Genomic DNA, 21,154 nt, shown 5'->3' with positions numbered 1-21,154 from the left:
CACTTGGAGCATAAGTTATTGTCACCTTGGTGTGGCTTCACAGGTCATCTGGCTAGCAGGGTCAAAGGGGCTAGATGGGCCTCTTTAATTTAGCAAGGGTTTCCATTTCCAATAGGAACTCAGCCTTGCCTAGAAGATATCTGAAAAACAAAATGCACATTTCATCAACATGAACCTGTTTTCAAATATTAGAGATTTTGAGTTCAGTTCTTAAGTACAACTGTGACTAGTTTTACACTGGGTAAAATATTGTCTCTTTTCTTACCACTTGGGCAGGAGGAAGCATGTTTCTTGTTTAGCTCTTTAGTGGCCTCACTTTGACTTCTGACTTGTAAGCTAACCTGTTTCCCTCAGCTAGAGAAATGTATGCTATTTTTTTTTTTTTTTAGGTGTAGGTGGACACAACACAATGCCTTTATTTTTATGTGGTGCTGAGGATCGAACCTGGGTCCTGCCCGTGCTAGGTGAGCACTCTGCTGCTGAGCCACAATCCCAGCCAGAACTTGTTATTTTATAATATAATAGGATAACAGGTGCTTCTGTTTTCTACTTTGTATTTTCTCAATTTCTCATAACCAAGTGAGATTCTATTTATTCATTTATATTTTCAGCTTATTAATGTACTGCCATGCCTCCTGGCTGCAATATGATAATATCACTGGGAAAAGAATTCAATAATTAATGAGAGTCCCCCACCCCCACCACAGCTTATAATTATAATATTGAGAAAAAAAATATCAAAATGTAGTCTTAACCTTCAACCCTTAAGGACAAAAAATACAGTCTCCTAGACTACAAGAGGTAATGCTTTCAAAATGGATTTTTTTTAAAGTCTAGGAATTATTAGTAGGATCATGCTGGCCAAATTTAATTGACACGAGAAAAGATCGAAAGAGCTTAAAACTGTCATTCTGAGATTCTCTAAGGTCTTTAGAGCATTAGTCATTTCAGAAGCTCCTCTGACAATGAAAGGACAGTTTCTTTTTGTCTATTCAATTTAAATAGATCCAGTTTCAGTGAGAAGAAAATGAAGCAGCTATTAGAGCAAAGATCTTTCCTGAACTGGATACGGTCTTTTTATTTACTTGACAAACATTTTTTTCTGAATATCTCCTTTGTGTCATACCCCATGTTCAGCTATAATAATTTATTTGAGCTAATATTGTGGAATCACAGATGCAAGAAGCCACAAACCCTGTCTGGAGAGATGGGGAACTGTCAAGTTCTGTGAAGAATTTGGGATGTTAGCCTATTTACAAGCTAACCAGGTAAACTAGTAGTGGACGCTGGCAGAAGGTATGGGACTCCTGGGTCAGAGATAAATGACTTTACTACAGACAGCACAGTAGGCAGCATGGGCATGGTGTTGGAGCCAGGTCTCCATGTATCCCAAGTCTTATGGGGGCTTAGAAATGGCCACAGTAACAAGTAGTCAGGGATTTGTGTTTGGGGAATATCTGGCAAGACTATGATGGATGGATGCTTAAATTCCAGAATGAATGAACTCTTCTAGTAGAAACTTCACTGAGAAGATGTATAGGCTGGGATGAATAGATACGTAAAGGGAGCAAGAAGGACTTATTTCAGTCAGAGGAAAAGAATTTGCAAAGGCCCTGAGGCATGAGAGACACTGAGCTGTTCCAGGAACAGTAGAGAGGCATGATTGGGTTGATGGTCATAAGGCTAAACTAGTAAGCTGGCATCTAATTATCAAAAGTTTTGCATGCTACTGAGATTACAGAGAGTGGTTTTTTGTTTTATTTTAACCTAAACAAATTTCAAATACATTTTAAGCAGAGGAATGACTTGATTAAATTTCATTTTCTATTATCTGGTAATAATGTGGAGAATAGATTGTAATTAGAGATAAATTCCATGGGCGTTTTACCAAGAGTCCTTGAACATCTCACTTCTTTTATGTCCTCTAAACACCTTGAAAACGTCCTGTTTCCCTAAGACTTCATTCCCTTATTGTAGTTTCCCAGTGCCTCATTCTCACCTTCATGCCTGGATGCCCTCTTCCTTCAACCCTCATTGTATATGCTCAGGTATTTGCTGATATATAGTAGGATTATTTCTATTTAATTTCCTGATTTCTACAGTATTTCTAGAGTTGTAAACACATTATTTTCTGGGAATTTATCCACTTTTTATATGCCAATATTCTATTTTTATTTGGCATGATATAATTTATACCTCAGTCTAAAAAGTAAATTGTAACATTCAATTTATTAAAATGGACATGTACACACACTATTTCAAAATCATATTTTATTCTAAAAAGAAATCATACAAAGACTTATACAAAGTATAAGTATGGTATTCTGAAATATTAAAAAATAGAAATTAGCTATATTAAACATAAGAAAGCCAAAACACAAGATGTTTTGTTTTCATTGTGATTTTATACCCCTTCCAATTTTTGCACTGTGTTTTGGGGTAGAAGTGATTATTTTTTAAGCCCATTCTGGAAAAGTGCCCTCAGTTCCTGTATTAGTTTTCTATTGTCAATGTAACAAATTATATCACATTTTGTGGCTTAAAACAACACAATTTTTTTCTCCTACAGTTGTGGAGAAGTCTGCATTCATTTTCATCAGCGGTGCTGGTTTCTTCTGGAAGCTCTAAAGGGGAGGATCTGTGTCCTTCCTTCTGCAGCTACTAGTAGTTACCTGCACTCCTCAGCTTTTCTTCCATTTTCAAGGTATATCCCAACAATCTCTTCTTCCTTCATCCACCTCCCTCTCTGACTTCTCCTTCCCCCACAATAAGGACCCTTTTGATTACACTGGGCTTACCCTGATAATCCAGAAAAATCAGCTCAGATCCTTAACCTAACACACCTGCATATTTCCTTGTGCCTTAAAAGGGAATGTTCACAGGTTCTGAGGGATGGCACCAAACTTAAAAGCTTCTTCACAGCAAAGGAAATAAGAACGTGAAGAGAGAGCCCAGAGAATAGGAGGAAATCTTTGCCACCTGCACCTCAGATAGCGGGTTAATTTCCAGGATATACAAGGAATTAAAAAAACTTACACCAATCCCCCCCCCAATAAATGGATAAAATGGATAAATCAATCAATAAATGGATGAAAAGACTAAACAGACACTTCTCAAAAGAAGAAATATGAACAAATATATAAAAAAATCAACATATTTAGCATTAGAGAAATGTAAATTAAGACTTCACTGAGATTTCACCTCACTTCAGTCAGAATGGCAATTATCAAGAATACAAGTAACAATAACTATTGGTAAGGATGATGGGAAAGGATACACTCATACATTGTTGGTAGGACTGCAAATGGTACAACCACTCTGGAAAGCACTATGGATATTCCTCAAAAAACTAGGAGTGGAACCACCATTTGACCAGTAATCCCACTCCTTGGTATATATATCCAAAGGAGTTAAAATCAGCATACTATAGTGATGCAGCCACATCAATGTTTGTAGCAGCACAGTTCAAAATACCTCAGCTATGTGACCAATCTAGGTGCCCTTCAACAGATGAATGGTATGATGAACAGAAAACATTATATATACACAATGGAGTATTACCTATAAAGAAGAATGACTTTATGATAGTTGCTGGTAAAGGGATGGATCTGGAGACTATCATGCTAAGTGAAATAAGCCAGTACCCCCAAAACAAAGGTTGAATGTTTGATATGTGGAAGCTAAACCAAAATAAGGTTGGCGGGGAGGAGGGGTGCAGAATAGAAGTTCAGTGGATTAGACAAAGAGGAATAAAGGGAAGGGAGAGAGGATAGGAAAAGGACATTGGAATGAATCTGACACAACTTTCCTATATACATATATGAATGTAGCACAGTGAATCTCACCATTGTGTACATTCAAGAAATTATCTAAAAAAATATCTATGGATAAATGGGAGCAGTGGGTGGGGAACAGGAAGGAGAGGTACTGGGGTCTGAATTAGAATAAGATATATTCCATGCTTGTATAATTTTATCAAAATGGATTCTACTGTAATGTATAACTAAAAAGAACCAATAAAATAAAAAAAGAAGGTAGACATTTGAGGTGGGAGTGGGGGAGTCAATTAATTATTCAGCCTACCACTGTTCCACTTTTACTGAAAGCAGTACTTCTACCCCCCACCCACTACTTTCTACAACTTTACTTGATTTGGGGTTATAGCTGAGATAACTGGGCTCCCTAGACATGTCACTCATGTATTGATCTGTTTTAGTAGAAGTTGAGAATAATAAGTTCTAGGAGTGGAGGCTCTTGATGGAATCCTCTTTCTACATAGAATGACTCATCTTTGAACATGCCAGGCCAGTTTGCCATCTCCATCTCTCACTTCCCACTTCAGTGCATCACATCTTCAGACTGCAAACTTCTGTTATCAGCAACTTGTTGCCAGAGGTTTGCCCTAGTCTATGGAGCCTGTGCCACCTGTGTGCAGGATAGGCTGGAAATGCTATGGAAATTAACACTTGGAGCCCTAGCAGTTTTGACTCACAAATGGAACTAGCATATGAATAGTTCAGCTCCCTCATTTCTTTTTTGCAATTTGTTTCAGTAAGATATAATTCACATAACATAAAATTCATCATATTAAAGCATATGTTTCAGTCATTTTTAGTATATTCACAATGTTGTATATTCATCACAATTATCTAATTCCAGAATATTTGAATCCCTCCGAAGGAAACCCCATACTTGTTAGTAGTTATTCCAAATCCTCCCTTCTCCCATCCTGTCTCTATTTTCTGTCTCTATGAATTGACCTATTGTAGACATTTCATATAATTGGAATCATACAATATGTGGTCCTTCATTTCTTGTCGGGATGTCAGGTTGAGGCTCAGACCCTGGGAAACAGATTTGGGAAGAATATGTGAGGTGAAGTTGGGATAGTAGATATGATTTATCCATAGGTGGCAGCAGCCCCCAGCATCCAACCCTCAGTTTTTAGCCCCCCTCTCCCAAGCCATTTCTGTAGGTCTTTCTTATATGCAGCCAGACAAAGAAGGTACATTGTCAACAGATCACACAAATGAGTACATGATCACAAGCAAATGTTTCTGACCTTGAGTACATATGCTGAATCAGGGTGTCTCTGACCTTGACTACATACTAAAAATATAGCCTGCCAGAAGCCTTGGCAAGGGACCTGCTTATAGCCATCTTGGGCCTGCCCTACAGTGGATAACTTAAACACACATTCAACGCTGGTTCTCTGATTTCCCTAGCAGTTGCCCACAGTGGTAATGAGTAATGAGTTAGCTGCTTTTCCTTTCTTGTCTCACTTCTCCACTTTCCTGTCAGTGTTTCTGAAATCATCTCTCAAATAAAATGCTTGCACTTGAATCCTTGCTTTGTGGTTGACTTCTGGGAAAACCCAAATTAAAATGCTAGGTATGTTAAGTTAATTAATCCATTCATTAAATCTACCCTCAATATTTACTTCGTGCTTGGAAAATGGCTCAATGCTGAAGATTCAGCACAACCACGTTGGATATTGTTCCTGCTTTCATGGAGGGTGATTAAGCAGGGAATCAAGGCATCAAGTGAATGACTAATGAGTGTTTTAAGAGGGTTGTGAGGGAAGAACTTTCTAAAGGTGAGACCTGAAGAATGGGAAGCAGTTAGCCAGGTGAAGAGCCTGGGGAAAATGTCAGAGGCACATGGACCCACTCTATGATAAGAGTAAGCTTGGTGCTTTGGGGAAATCCATGTGGATTTATTTATTTATTTATTTATTTATGGTAGTTGTAGATGGACAGTATGCCTTTATTTTATTTATTTATTTTCCTGTGGTGCTGAGGATCGAACCCAGTGCCTCACACATACAAGGCAAGCGCTCTGCCACTGAGCTCCAGCTCCAGCCCCATATGGGTTTTTCTAGCTGAAAGTTGGTGGAGAATAACTGTTGAGTAAGGAATCAATGTCCCATTGTGGAGTGTGTGATCTGTAGATAATCTACAGCTGTCAGCTCCTTCAGGTTGATGAAAAGTCCTGAGTTGACCTCACTCAGGTCAATCTTGCCTGGAGCAGCCTGCATCTAGTGACTGAGATACAATGAGACAGGGATACAGAGGTCCAGACATCTGGGCTGATTGGGGACATTCTGACAGGCAGTACTCACTCCAGAGATCTCAGCTGTGTTTGTTGGGTCTGCATCACATTTCATTTGCTTTCTTAACCTCATCCTTCTTCATCCCTACTCTTCTCTTTGTAGGTGCTGATCGTTAACAAACATTTCATTCCTCAAGCTCTGTGCTGATGTCTGCTCCTAGGGAACTCAACCTCCAACAGGAGTGAAACAGGAAATTCTGATATTACCAGAATTCTAAAACATGAAGAAAGTGAGACTTCTTGTGGACTGATAGGGATGGACCATACTTTCTGTGAATGAGAACAACTTTTGAGTATTCGTAGGATTTACATGTAAGTTTGCCTTAGATTCTGTAAGTCAGAGAACAACTCGCAGGGAGTGAAGATTTGTGATGAGCACCAACATTTTGGGGTCATTTAATATGCATTTTATTCTTTGTATGTATTTTTTCTAAATTTGTTTCAATGATATAACATTTGTCTCAAATGTTTATATGTTCATGGATTTATATGTTCTTTTATCCCTGGAATCCCCTAAGAATGTGAGCAAAAGGGAACTTCATAGGAATATTTCTCCATAGGGCATAATATTAAATTCCATGCTGCTAGCATTGTAAATTTTATGTTCCATCTGGGTAGTAGACTTTTAAAGTGATAATTAGATGCTGCGCCATCAGGTACATTGAAAAACATTAAAACGTTAAATAACTTGGTGAATGTTTAACTTATATTAACTGAAACAGGGGTATCTATTCTCCTCTGTCTTTACTTTAGGATGTACCACTATGATCCATTCTGGCCTCAGAATAAAGATACTCGAGTTCTTTCCTACTGTAAGGGTCCTGGGTTGCTATAGAAACATATCTTTATTATGGATCCCGTGGAGGTGCAGTGATTCTATTTAGTAGACAATTGGAGACTGAGTGATGGGTGTTCTACTAGGGCTGCCCTAAAGGGCCTTATCCAGTTGTGGGAAAATTCACCACTGGCACAGTTCTTCACAGGTATCCCTTCCTAGGTCCTCTGGCACAAGTACTTCCTGACTTATGGGCCCAACTCAGATATTCCAGGGATTCCCTGACTAAATCTACTTCTTCCTGTCCCTTCCTCAAGTTCTTATGCCTCCCCTTAGGCCAGATAAATATCAGGTACCCTCCTCTGGCTTTGAGGGTAGGGGGACAGGATGCTATCTTTAGGGATTTACTTGTGATTTTTTAAGGGAAAAGGGAAAAAATGTATATATGACTTAAATTCCTTGCCATATAGCAAAATATTTTGAATATGTAAAAGATGAAAGCAATTCCATTTGTATGAAATTCTAGAATAAGCAAAACTTCTCTATGATGACAAAAATCACAATAGTGGTTGCTTCTGGAGGGCACATTGCTTAGAAAGGAGATCTTTTCTAAAGATATTTCTAGAGTGAAGTAGATATTCTGTATCTTCAGGGAGTGAGAATGTATTAAATGCTTGTCAAAACTTGCAGGACTGCATATTTTGTATACATGTCGAGAGATAAAGTAGAATGTCAAATAGTTAAAAACAAAAGAGAAAGGACAATGTAAGAATAACTTATCAAAGATTTATATTTCAAAAATTTCTGACTTAAAAGAGGGCTAGTTATAGGAAAAGACTGATCATGAGCATTCAGCTCTGCTAAGGGCTAAAATCATGTTTATCCAGAGCTAATTGTTTCTTATTAGAAATCCAGTACTTTGCATAAAATAAAGCTCTTGAACAGAGAGAAAAGAGTTTGCACATAAATTAATATTAGCTAGATGAGATTTGGTATTCTTTGTTTTTGTCAGTAGCCCACAGAGTGACCACAAAGTTTGCAAATATAGGTGACTCTTTGCTATGTTTGCTCATGTTAATGGACCACCAATTAGTGCTCATGCCTGACTGTGGGGGAAGGTCACCCCAAGAACACCACCAAGACCCAGACTGGTGAAGGACTGGAAGGACAATAATTTCTAAATTTGGGTTGGATGACGTAGCATGGTGGAGTATGCTGTGTTCTGGCCAGATCAACATACCCTTAGGTATGGGGTAAGGATGCCAGAAAAAAATAGGACACAGGATGGAAAGTTAAATTTGAGTGTTAGATAAGCAACAATAATTTTTAGCATAAGAATGCATGGAATACTTACATATCCCTTTCACATGTGGGATAGACCTGCATGGGACATACTGGCAAAGGACATAATTGTACTAAAATTTGGTTTTTAACTTGAAATTCAAATGAATCAAGTGTCTTCCTATATTTTTATTTGCTATGTCTAGCAAATGTGGCATATTTTTAAAAGGTAAGGTTCTCTCCTTCAGTGAAAATTAGTAATACAAATAATCTGAGCGTGTGGTTCTCAAACCTTAGCTTGCATCAGAATCACCTACAGTGCTTGTTAAAACCCAAACTATAGAATTTTAGTAGGGCTGGAATGAGAACCCCAAATTAGAATTTTTAACATTCCTAGGTGTTGTTGATCCTGATGATTCCAGGGATCACATCTGAGAATTGCTGCACTGAGGTGATGCATTACAGATACATACGCAGGCATTGTTAGATATGCTGTGTTAATGTGTCCTGTTCATTTGCAACTTTGCTGGCACATTAAACTATGCATTGCTAATGAGGGACAACACATCAACACATCATGCATTGTAATGTAATATCAATAAGTCATTTTTATGTATAGTTGTTTATGTTTCCAGACTTTATTCCCACTCTATAGGTAAGTTATTTGCCTCTATAGTGAATGGATTGCCTTTTAATGAAGGCAAAATTGAAATTCCAAGTTAAAGTGAGAATAGAATTAAAATTTTGATAAACCCATAAATAATAACACCAGAGTATCTTTTTTAAATTGTATACCAAATAAATATTTAATAAGGAGAGCCAGTCAGGGATTCTACTTATATTTCATTAGCCACCACCCCAATTTCCACAGCAAATTAGGTATACACATAGCTTTCACATAATCTCAGGAATTTGAGTGTACCTAGAACAAAGTTTCCATGCCATGACTTTTCCAGGGACCTCATGATCTTAGAGGAAGATAAAAGAGATGTTTGTGCTCTTCATAGACCTGTAAAATATTAAAATGTTCTAAAGTAATTTTGAGGTTGATATTTTGTATTCCTATCACTAAAATTTTGATCTGTTTTGCTTTTCTATTTATTGGCTTACTGATTTGGATCAATATACCCCTCTTCCCCAACCTTTTTATCTCATAAAACCTTTAGTTGAGAGGTACCATGCACAGAGCCTTGCCCTTCCAACAGCACATCTGTTACATTCAGGAAGAGGCAGTGTTGATAAGTATACATTTCCATGACACAGTTATATATAGAATGCTTCTCTTTGAGATAAGATAAGATAAGGCAGCAGAGTTCTTATACAACAGACCTGTATCGTCATTGCCATCTTTCAAAGGTCCTAGACTAAATGAGATCCCCAGAGTTATAGAAAGGATTGCAAATCACAGCTGCGCAGAAGTTAAGCAGCTTCAGGAACACGCTGCAAATGTCTTGAAGGGCTGTGTTGGAGGAATACACCACCATGACCAGCTTCACTTTAGAGCTTATATGACTCATAGTCTTCTATAGGGTAGAGCAGGTCCAGGGAGAGCTTTCTCTGGTCCATTAAGGCATTCCCCATAGTAGAGATCTTCTTTTCTACCATGTTTAGGGACATGGAGCAGAACTTCAGCTTATAGGATGTTGCAGAGGTAAAGAGGGTGATTCTCCTTGGCAATCACCATGATGTATACTGCCATCTTGGGAGGTCCAACATCAGTGTTACTGAACCAGGTCCATTTTGCCTGTTATGCAATTTCCCAATCATTGAAATGACAACATTTGCAAAAGAGAAAGTTTATTCATGAGGTGGCCAAACTTGAGGTGAGAACCCCAAATCTCAAACCTGCTTTCCCGAGAATAGAGTGAGAGGTATTTATGGGATAAAGAAACTGGGTGGTCTGAAGAATGGGGAAAGATGACTGGAGGTAATAAAAAGTGAAATAATTGGTGCTTTGTCCATGCATAATCAATCTGTCATAGGACACATGTTAAGAAAACAGCAACATTAGTATGCTCTGAGGGTAGAGTTTTTGGCCCTCTGATGTCAAATGGTTACTCATTTAATGCTTTTGTAGGTCCAAGTTAAGGGTCAGTGGTTTCAGATGGTTTGAGCTACTTCCAAGTTCTTGAAAAACAACTTAAGCAACCATTATCATGTGACCAATATGTCAGAGGTGTTATATATAGTAAAGCTAACAGGAGTGTACTACCTAGCTAGGTGACCTCTAAAATTAGTGATAAAAGCAAGTAACTAAAACCAAGTGAAAAAATGAAGTTCAAGGGTTTATTCAGGTTTTCTCTTGGTTTCACCAAGTGCCTTGAGTTACTTTTTGTTGTTGCAGTTGTTGGATTACCTTGAGTGAGGGAAATACACAAGAAAGCAATATACCAGAAAAGAATGAAAGAAGGGTTCCAAAAAATTTTGTTTTTAACTAGAAATTTTTTCTGAATGTCTGAGTTTTTTGGCCACTATTGGAGACTGTTGATCTACCACAAATGCATATAAAATCTCGGGACTATCTTAGTAGAGATACTATGTGCTGAAGTACTTATGGGTGAAAATAACATGTCTATGCTTTATTTTAAAATAGTGCAACAAGAAAAAGTTTGAGGAGGAAATATAAGTTTGGTAAAATAAAATGTTAATAACTGCTGAAACTTAGTGATGGAATTTATCATACTATACTGTCTTTTTGTGTTTGAAAACTGCAATAATAATTTTTATTATTTATTATTGAAAACTACAATAATATTTTTTTTAAAAAAGTGTAAGTACTCAACTTATATTCTGTCTTACCACTAATGGGACAAGAAACCATATTCAAATCACTTAAATATTCTATGCCTCAATTTTTACAAATGATTATGTAGCAATTAGTCACATCAAGTAATTATTGAGCAAGGCTTAGTATGTAGGTTGCATTTTGGTGTTAATGTCTAAATTCCCAGTGGAGTGGGAACAAAAGAGGCAAGGCACCGAAGATAGCAGGAAACAGTTTTATTTGGCTGCAGCCAGGTTCAGAGGGTATAGCCTTTGCTCTAATCAATCAATCCCCTGAACCCCGAGTTCAGGGAGTTTCAGAGCTTTATACCCAGTGTGTAAGGGGTGGGGCTCAGAAGTTCACATAAAAGCAGCTTTTTCTTTCACTATTCTGGTCAAGTTAACCCTTCAAGGACAGCACTTGAGAAGGGGAGAGCTTCTTCTCTCCTTTCTTTCCTCCCCCTGCCAGCTGTTACCATGGAGCCCATTTGTAACTTATCTTAAAAATGTAGACATCTCTGTGAAGCCCAGCTCAAGGCCAGAGGTCTTGTTTGCACATTTCTTCAAAGTACTATACTTGATATATTTGTGAAAACTAGTAAGTGGGTGTCCAGCACCTAGAGTGCTGGTATCTTCTCGGCCAGTGGCCAAATATACAGGGTGACACGAAAATAGGAAGTTTATCTACATTGAACTCCTTTGCAGAGACTCTTTTGCTGACAGTCCTAAAATCAACCATGTTGAAGATTTCTGGAGAGACGCAGTTAAGATTTTTCAGTTGAGAAAGGGGGTGCCACTTCACCAGGGATATTGTCACTGTACTAAAAAGCATAATGTATTTTCAAAAAATTTAAAGCACTTCCCAGATGTTATTTTCATACCATCCATTGTTGAAATTCTTTGAGTACAAATGCATGGAGCACTGTTCTTTGATAAATGAAGTTCCCAAAGACAGTCTCCCCCACCTCCCCATGTTTAAGAATAATCATTAGGTTAGTTGTCTTCTTAAAGAGTAGCAGCTTAGATTTCTACATTGAGAATAGGACAGAAAAAGAAAAGTAATATGTTATACATCTTGGCTCCTTTTATATTTTTGAGGAAAAAGCAAAGCAACTTTTAAGTACCATGTCTCTACTACATGGTAATATAGTTTAATCTGGACCCTGTTGTGGTCATTTCCCCAAAAGGTTGGTGTTTTACTTAATGGGTGAAAATATGCAAGCTGTGTATACATATGAGTCCCAGTGATTTTTAACATTTTGGGTTATAACCCAGGGTGTGACTGTGTGGCTTACTGCCAGAATAGGAAAGTTGACATCCTCCTTCCTATGTGTGGACTTGAAGCCATGGGCAGAGTTCAGGTCCAGAAATGACTTGTGACCTAAAGAATGGAGTGCACGATTACATGCACAGCCATCAGAGAGAAGTAGTAAACTGTCCATCCCTGACTTGTGCCAAAGAAGCAGGAAAAACAAAATGACTGTGAGCTGCAATGAGGATACACCTTGCACCAGTGGAGGAGGGACAGACATAGGTGTGATGTGCTAAAGTGGAGGGTGTGCTTGGCTGCCGGAATCATTAGAGATTCTTTCCTGTGGTGATTAAACAATTATTCCTGGCTAGAAGGTGCATTCTATGCAAAGAAGTCACATTCTTTTGTATCTTGGTATGTCAGAGCTACCTGTACTTTGTCCAAAGGACAGTTAAATGACAGTACTTCTTCCTGGGGCACCTTGGGAGGTTAGTTTGGCAGGAAGAGGGGAGACAAATCTTTGAGAGCCATTTGGAAAAGAGGTTGGAACAGTTTCCTGGGAATCAAAGGTGACAGGGCATGCTGGTTATCCAGAGGGGAAAGAGAAATTGCTGACAGAGAAGGCATTTATGCAAACTGTATTCTCTTTGTAATTTTGCTTGTGGATTACCTTAACAGAAAACAGTATCAATTACATAGTAGTTATCCATTAAACATTTATTGAATAAATGCACAATCTCTTGGGACATGGATTTTTCTCTGAGAGATTACTTGTTTGCTATATTCACACAGTAGTAAGTATATCCAATAATTATTTTAGCCTCATTAGTTTAGGCTTTTAAGAATGAAATTCTTATCCCCAGAATGCCAAAGAGAAATATTTCTTCCTGTAAAAACCAATAATTAAATGATTTTCTCCTCCTTTTAGAGGAGTTATTTAGGGAAACATTTTTTCCCAAGGTGTTATACTTTATCAACAGTTGTCAATGGAAAAAAAATGAATTTTCTAATTAGTTAAAAAAGGTATCCTGTAGTTTGTGAGAAATACGGATCAGAGTGAAATCCTAATGATCATTTATACATAGTCAATGAAGTTCTCAGCATGCTTTGATTAGATTAACATTTTCCCCCCTCCAGTAAAAAAGTCTACCTATGCTCTTACATATTCATAAAATTTAGAAAAACTTGCTTGGTGTGGATTTTCTGCTGTTTTCTATGTGATCCCTCCTTTCATCCTCATAATACATCTGTAATATAGGTTTTGTTATTCCCATTTTACATATAAAAACTAACGGAGGATTCTTCTTGAAACCTAGGACTACTAATCAGAACTTTTCTAAAGGGAAACATGCTTCTTATCTCATTTTGCCCTCTCTTTACAAGAACAAATTATACTTAGGGTTTTGAAGAAAACCCTGTTCCATGGTCTACACTGGACTTTTTCATTAATATTTTGGAAACAAAGCTGTACTTTTCCCTCCCCTAGTATAGAACTGAAAGCTGTAGATTAAAATCTGTAAGTAACATTATCCTGCAGATATTGCCTAGGCTAGACATAAAATTAGAGTCATTATGGAAAACTGAGACATTATTCTTATATTCAATCCAATGAAGTTTTTTAGAAAATGTATTATGTGTACTAGAAGTTGATGCTGGTTGATTAAATAGAAAAGAAGGTTATTAAATGAACATGTATGAGAGAACCAGCTCAAAGATGAGTTCAGAAATGATGTCCAACTACAGGCTGCAGAACTGGTCTGAGTTCTGCAGAGTTTAACTAGAGATCCCTTTATTGTCACAACACTAAGGGACACTGCTGCTGCCCCTAGCCCATCACTGCCATTTCTGCAAAGGGAATATGGCCCATTTTCCCCCTGCCACATGAATTCTATGTGGCACCTCCTTAAAAAAACACATTAAGTGCACAATCTAATGTTGTTCACTGTAGGCATGATGTTGTATAGCAGACCTATAGAATATGTCTTGCATAACTGAAACTTTATAGTGTTTACATTTCTGAGTCTAAAAAAAAAACATTGATTTGATTTCAAGTTCTCAGTACAGAATTATTTCTTTGGGAGTAAATAATGATTGTCACAAATAGTTGATTCTTAGACACTCCTCTTTAGTTCAGTGTTGTCTCTTTAGGATACCCTTAATGCATTTCTTGTGATGGCTTGTGACAGGTGCAGTGACACTTACTTCAAATATTCATTCTTTTATTAAATTTTGTTGACCCTGATACAAAACCACTAAATCACCTATTCACATTTGCTGCTCCACTGAATGAAAACTTTACATGGTATTTCAGATTGATACTGCTTGAGATAGGTAGCTGGGTATAAATACATCCAGCAACACAATTTCTGCATAACAGACATCAGATAGTCTACTTTAGAATACTGAACACAGCTCTAAATTACTGAAGGATTCTATCTAGGACAGCAGGAAACCATGCCTCTGACAAGAGTATAGCTATAGCAGAAATTCAATAACTGTTTTTTAGTTTGTTTTTTATTGCTATAACGGAATACCACAGACTAGGTGATTTGCAGTGAATAAAAGTTTATTTAGCTTGCAGTTTTGGAGACTGGAAGAGCATGGTGTTGGTATTTGGTGAGAGCCTTCTTGCTGCATCAAAACATGGGTGGACAGCAGCACATGGTGTGAAAGGAAACCTGCTAGCTCAGATTTCTCTTCCTCTTATAAAGTCACTAATGCTATCATGGGGCCCCTCATCTAATCTTCATTACCTCCAAAAGGCCCTACTTCCACTGTTAACATATGAATTAGAGGATTAAGTTTGCAACCCATGAACTTTTGGGGAACATATTCAAACATAATAACAATGATCCTATCACCAATCATTTGGTTGTTGCTAACTATTTCTTCCAGATTGGGCACACTTGATGGACAGCTCACTGCCTGGAGGAGCTGTTATTTTTCACTGGGAGGCATTTACTTTTGAGTCAGTTTGAAATTTAGAGCCCACTGTTTTCAGTGTTATGTGGCTAGGTCATGAAGCTAGCCCCTTTGTTTAATTCATCACTAAATTATAAGGCTGATTTTAGCATCCACTTACTATATAATTGGATGTACTTGCCTCACCTACCCTAGGCTGGTGCAGTAAGAATGGACTCCTTAGGCAGAGGGCCCCATAGGTCATCCACTGGGGAAAAGAAGGGATAGTCCTAGAAGTCACAACTGCAGAAACAGGGTCGGGGTTAGAAATGAGGAGTTAATTAAAATCAGCCTTTGAAGATCATCAGGCTACCTTATTTTCATGTGCATTATTCATATGTTTTAGTAGTTCTCGGTGCAATGTGCTTCGTGATATATTAGATATTCAATGTAGTTGTTTTCAGTTTTATTATGCAATATTCTTATTATGATTCATGAAAATATTCCATTAAATTGCTCATATAATTACTGTGCTTAATCTACAACATACTTTAGTTAATGTTGCATAGAATTCTGATTTAACCAATTTGATTTGATCAAGTATAACTTAACTGCAAATACTTCCTATGATGAACAGGTCCAAAATAATTATTGAGAGCTAAGGTAGCAGTCAACTCTAACTAAAACTAACAAATTTCCTGTTAAGAAGAGCACATAATAATTTCAACTATAATTTTATCATTTAGAAAGCTAAATTATAAGGAGTAGCTTGTTCTATTTCTATTAGTAGCCTGTTAAAAAAATCTGATTGGGCATGTGAAAACTCAAAAAATATGTTTCATATACCTCAGAATGTGACTCTGGTTGGAAATAGGTTTATTGCAGATGTAATTAGTTAGAATGATGCCATAGTGAAGTAAGGTGGGACCCTGATCCAGCATAACTGCTACCTTTATAAGAAGCTGGCCATATAAAGACTAAGACACAATGCCATTGGAGAACAGGCAGAAATTGGAGTTATGCAATGGCAAGTGAAGAAATACCAAAGATTTCTGACAAAGCACCAGAAGCTAGAAAGAGGCAGAGAAGGATTCCTCTAAACATTTCAGAAGAAGCATGGCTCTGCTGACATTTTGATGTTGGACTTCTAGTCTGCAAAACTGTGTGACAATAGATTCCTTTTGTTTTAAGCTACCCAATTCGTGGTCCTTTATTTGACAGCCATAAGAAACTGAACCCTTGATAAATCTGATTAAGTTGAGAATTAAAGCTCAATATAGCCAGAATCCATGAAATTACTTTTATAATAGTGGGGGGAAACATATCTTGCTAAACTATTTTTAAAAATGCATGTACTATTTTGAGTTGAAGAAAATTTTATATTCTTAAGTATTGACATAAACATAACACTTCTGATCCTCACACACAGCACCTAGAAGAGTGCCTCAAACACAAATCATCCCACAGTACATTTTGTGACTTAGTTTAAAAGATTAAAAAATGAAAATATCCTATAAATATTAAAATGCCCACTTGTAGAACTTGAGCCATAAAATGTATATATACAGTGCTACTGAAATATGAGTGTAATCACTGAAAAGAATTTGCATGAGGTTCATGAAGGCGAAAATTTTATCTCAAATAATAAACTATATTCCATGAAGTTTGTATATTATTCAGATTCTATATTTTGTTAGCCTTATTTTGATTTTGAAAAAAAAATAAAAAACACTCTTAGCACCTATGCTATGGGGGATAGGGAAGGACAAATAAAATAAATTTTAGTTCTGGGGGTAGGAAAGATGGTGGAATGAGACAGACATCATTACCCTAGGTACATATATGATTGCATGAATGTTGTGTCCCTACTTTGGGTACAATCAGAGAAATCAAAAGTCGTGTTCCATTTGTGTACAATGAATCAAAGGGCATTCTGCTGTCATGTATAACTGATGAGAATGAATAAATAAATACAATTTAAAAAATAGGGTTTAATAAGGATGGAGGTGAGTAATGTACTGACAAAAGAATTTGGAGAGTTATCTATAAATTCTTTGACTTTTTTCCACCCTGAATATCCAAAAGTTGACTTTTATTTGGTTGTCACAGGGGTGATGGTTGATGGAAAGTCATCAATAGACACCAGCAAAGAATCTGATACAGGTTGCTAACAAACCAGGAACTATGACATGCTCCTGGCCAAAGTGAAAAGTTTCCTGGTATTGAGGATCCATGAAAGTCACCAGATGACATGCATCTTGTTGATATGCATCTGGTTGATATGCATCTTGTCACATCCTTTGAGAAATAACATCTTTCCATTCTTGGGAATTTTTAAAAGCCTCCAGCCCTCTGATTTTTGTGGACATTTTGACTTGCCTAGTCTACTGGCAAAAATAAGTCATATAGTACCCACTACCTCCTGACCGTTTCTGAATGCTTATTACTAGATGGGGTCAAGTGAAGTTTAAATTCTCAGGTGTACTGTTCTTTGGCAGGACCAAGCCTCTGAGATCCATTTCTGTAAATATATCACTGTTACTACGAAATAAATAATAAATAAATTAGGTTGGCAAAACATCGACAAACTAAATATTTTCTGATTGTTTATAATATTTTGGTTTTTGGGCTAGATACTCCTGTACAATCTCATTTAATATTTTAAAAAATTAATTTTGGTATTATTTTTATAGAAACAATGTGCATATATTTTACAAACATCAAAAAGATAATTTAGTAAGTAATTAGAAATTTTAGAAAATTTTCTAAAATTATCATTTTTCTTTAAAAGGGATATGCTCTTTAGTATGTGTATTTCCTAATTGAAAAAAAAATATGGCAAGGCTTATGTTAAAATAATAGTTCTCCGTTCTATCTCTTCTTACTCCCAATTCTCTTTCATTAGGCCCGAAATTTTTAAACTTTTTAGTTCTCTCTTTTCACATTTACTTCCTTGTTTCTAAACTACATTCTTATATAGATATTTCTTGATTTTTCAGCTTTCGCGACTGATTTCCTTCCACGGAAGACAAAGATTTAGCTCTCCTCTATAACCTCCTGTCACATGCACTTCATTCTTCCTATCTTTCCTGTACATTTATAACATTATTTTGACTATGTAAGTATTATTTATAGCTAAGATACATAGCATTACTAGGATTCCATATCTTCTCATATATAATTCTTTGTTTTCACCAGTTAAAAACAGTTCTTTTGTTTGTTTGGTTTTCTGTGCTTTTATTATGAATTAATTGCTCAGTTCACTATGTAAATAAAAATAGCCTCTGAATGTATTTTTCTCCCCATTTCACATTTTATCTTCATATTCGCCAAAATATTTAGTTCTCCTCCTTCTACTCCAAGTTGTTCCAGAAGTCTGACATGAAGTTGTCACTTGGCATCTTTTCCTTCACAATCATCTTGATATTTTTCCCCATTCCTGTCTCCTGTGCTATATTCACCCTGTTCTTGGATCCTACATCTTTCTCTTGGTTTGCTCTTTCTTTGTGATAGAGCATATCCTCTAGGAGTTTCCTGAGAAAGGTAAATAATAGAAGACCTCACTTATCCTATAGCCTACCTTCATTTTCCATCAATAGTTTCCTTGGGTTTAGATTTGTATGTATGATTTTTTCTCAGAACTCTGAAGGCATTTTTCTATCATCATTAAGTTTTGATGGTGCTTCAAGTTTGGTGGTGCTACTCAAGTCCTCATTCCTTTGTCTGGGGTCTCTTTCTTCCCTCTGGAAGTTTTTAGGCCTATTCCTTTATCCTGGTGGTGTTCATGATACATCTTGGTCAGATAAATCCTCTAAGAGGATTTGCATTTGCTTTTACCAAATGCTTATGGGTATTACCATTCTGGGATTAATCTGCATTAAATTCTTGGCTAGAGGTTTATCAGACTATTTACAAAGTCTGAATCTGGGCCATGAACCTGTGTGAAGGCTGATGCATGGTTCCAAATTCTCAGTGGTGATTTCCCTTGACTCCACTCTTGCCAAAATTTGAAATGATCAGTTTTCTCTGGGGTCCATTAAAAGGAATATGAGGTACTTTTCTGACATGGAAGGTACAACCCATACTTCTGGTAGGAAAAAAACCTATTCAAGTTCCCAACTTGAAGTGCATTCGGGCTTTGTTCATTCCTCAAAATGCTGAATATCAAAAGTCTGTACTCAGCTGGTTTGACAAATGCTTTTAGGATAACATTGTATCGCTTACTTTTCTAGGTTTCTATCTTCACTCAATGCTTGGCCTGAGATTTCCTTGCTTTATATAGTAGGATGATTGTAAGATGATTTAAAAAATTGTATTATGTCCATAACTTTTAGTTATTTCCAGCAGTCCAGATACTGTTCCTGTCTTCTTCTTAGAAATGAAAGGCTATGTTACCTTTCTAAGCCTCAATTTCCTTATCTGAAATAGGTATTGTGAGAAATGAAATTGTTAGTGTAAAGATCCTAACTCTGTTTCTGACATTTCAATGAATATTTATTCTATTTTTTTTTGAGTGGCATTCTCAGAGTCTAAACATAAGTTGCTTTATTTTGATGTGTTTTTATAGGTATATGGTACACTAATACCAGGTGAAGAGAAAGCAAATAATCTAAGGTTTTGAAAGATTGTGTGTTTGGTATATTAAAAAATTTGTGTTCTTTCCATTCTAAAAATTTCTATTTCAAATGAGAACCAAGTAATTAAATATCATTATTAAACTAGGTCTTATGAGGGCCTGACATTTATTGAAGGGAAAGCCATGATTTATTTGTACATTTCTTGAGACAAAGGAATTTGAAAACATTCCCTGTAATCAAGACTCTAAAGAGACATAAAATGGATGCTTTTTCTTTTGCAATACTGGGGATTGAACCCAGAGTCTCACACATGCTAAGCAAGTGCTCTATCACTGAGATATACTCTCCATCCTTTTTAAGAAACATTTATTTTGAAACAGATCTTGCTAAGTTTCCCAGCTAGGCTTGAACTTGCAATCCTCCTGCTTCAGCCTCTTTAGTAGCTGGGATTACAAGTATGCACCACCATGCCCAGCTAGATGCTTTTTCTTATAATAAACTAGGCTATGCCCTAAATTTTACCATTTTGTATTATTATAAAGTATCAAATTGCACTAAGAAAATCCTTTTAAAGTCCATAGTTATGTTCATTCTAAAAGGTTGCCCTTCTCTTTAAAAACAATTTCAACCCAGTGCCAAGCAGCCTTTGGTGAAAATCAGCTCTCTCTTTGGTTGTTGACCTGACCCTGGAGTCCTATCAGGGACACTTTTTTAGCAGGTGCATTGTGATATTCTTCACAGCCAGCATGGTCTCTGTACAGGTAGGTCTGATGAGCATCTCTGGGAGTAAAAATCCAAAATGCCCAGTGTCACGTAGTTCAAAGGCAAATGCATAGGGTATTCCATTTTTGTAAGCCCAATCCATTGAGCTACCAGAACTTACATCTGAAAGTTTAAAAAAAGAAAAGATTATCCTCACTAAAGAATCTGCATAATTTCAAAATTATATATATATTGCTTAGTAAGATATACTAAATCCTTCCAATGAAATACCATTTCTACAAGAATGATTTAACAGTAGTTCTTTGGCATCCAGCTCATGGAGCTTAAAAATCATACCTGCTATCAGCTTTGAAGATCTAACCTGAGTATTAATGCTATGCCAGTATGATGACCTCAAAATTTCTCAACCTCAATTCCAATAATGTTTATCTTCACCTTCACTTTATTCACCAATAAAACAACCTACGCTGTAGACTTTTAAAAAATATTAAAATTAAAATATTTTTGTTCTTATCACTCAATTCTTCTCTACTTCCAAGGTCTTGAATATTAAAATTCTGTTCCCCTCTTTCATTTCTTCCACTTCCCCTCTTTTTCCAGGCTTGCTGAACTTGTCCCTTGTCTTTACATAAGCTTGTAGTTTTCAGATTCTCCCTGCCTTTCCTGTGGTTTCCATTCAGGGGCAATTTCCTAGCTTTCTCACCAGACTCCTCATATGCTTCCTTCCTGTATTTTTTTCTGCCTTTGCTTTGCTATTGTTGAACTTCTGGC

General features: G+C 36.7%; 1 protein-coding gene and 1 pseudogene across 1 annotated transcript in view; both read right to left on the bottom strand.

Moving 5' to 3' along the window:
* Positions 1 to 9,504: 9,504 nt before the first annotated feature.
* Positions 9,505 to 9,866, bottom strand: LOC143382373 (trafficking protein particle complex subunit 2-like protein pseudogene; annotated as a pseudogene).
* Positions 9,867 to 20,357: 10,491 nt separating this feature from the next.
* Cpa6 (carboxypeptidase A6) overlaps positions 20,358 to 21,154 on the bottom strand; it is a 292,280-nt gene continuing 291,483 nt past the window's right edge. The window contains exon 11 of the mRNA XM_076836242.1: positions 20,358 to 20,545. Coding sequence (XP_076692357.1) covers positions 20,358 to 20,545 — 188 coding nt within the window. The remainder of the gene's footprint in view (positions 20,546 to 21,154) is intronic.

Source organism: Callospermophilus lateralis, chromosome 16 (assembly GCF_048772815.1).
Source record: "Callospermophilus lateralis isolate mCalLat2 chromosome 16, mCalLat2.hap1, whole genome shotgun sequence".
NCBI lineage: Eukaryota > Metazoa > Chordata > Mammalia > Rodentia > Sciuridae > Callospermophilus > Callospermophilus lateralis.
The sequence above is the reverse complement of the archived record's forward strand: the minus strand, read 5'-3'. Positions and strand labels throughout refer to the sequence as shown.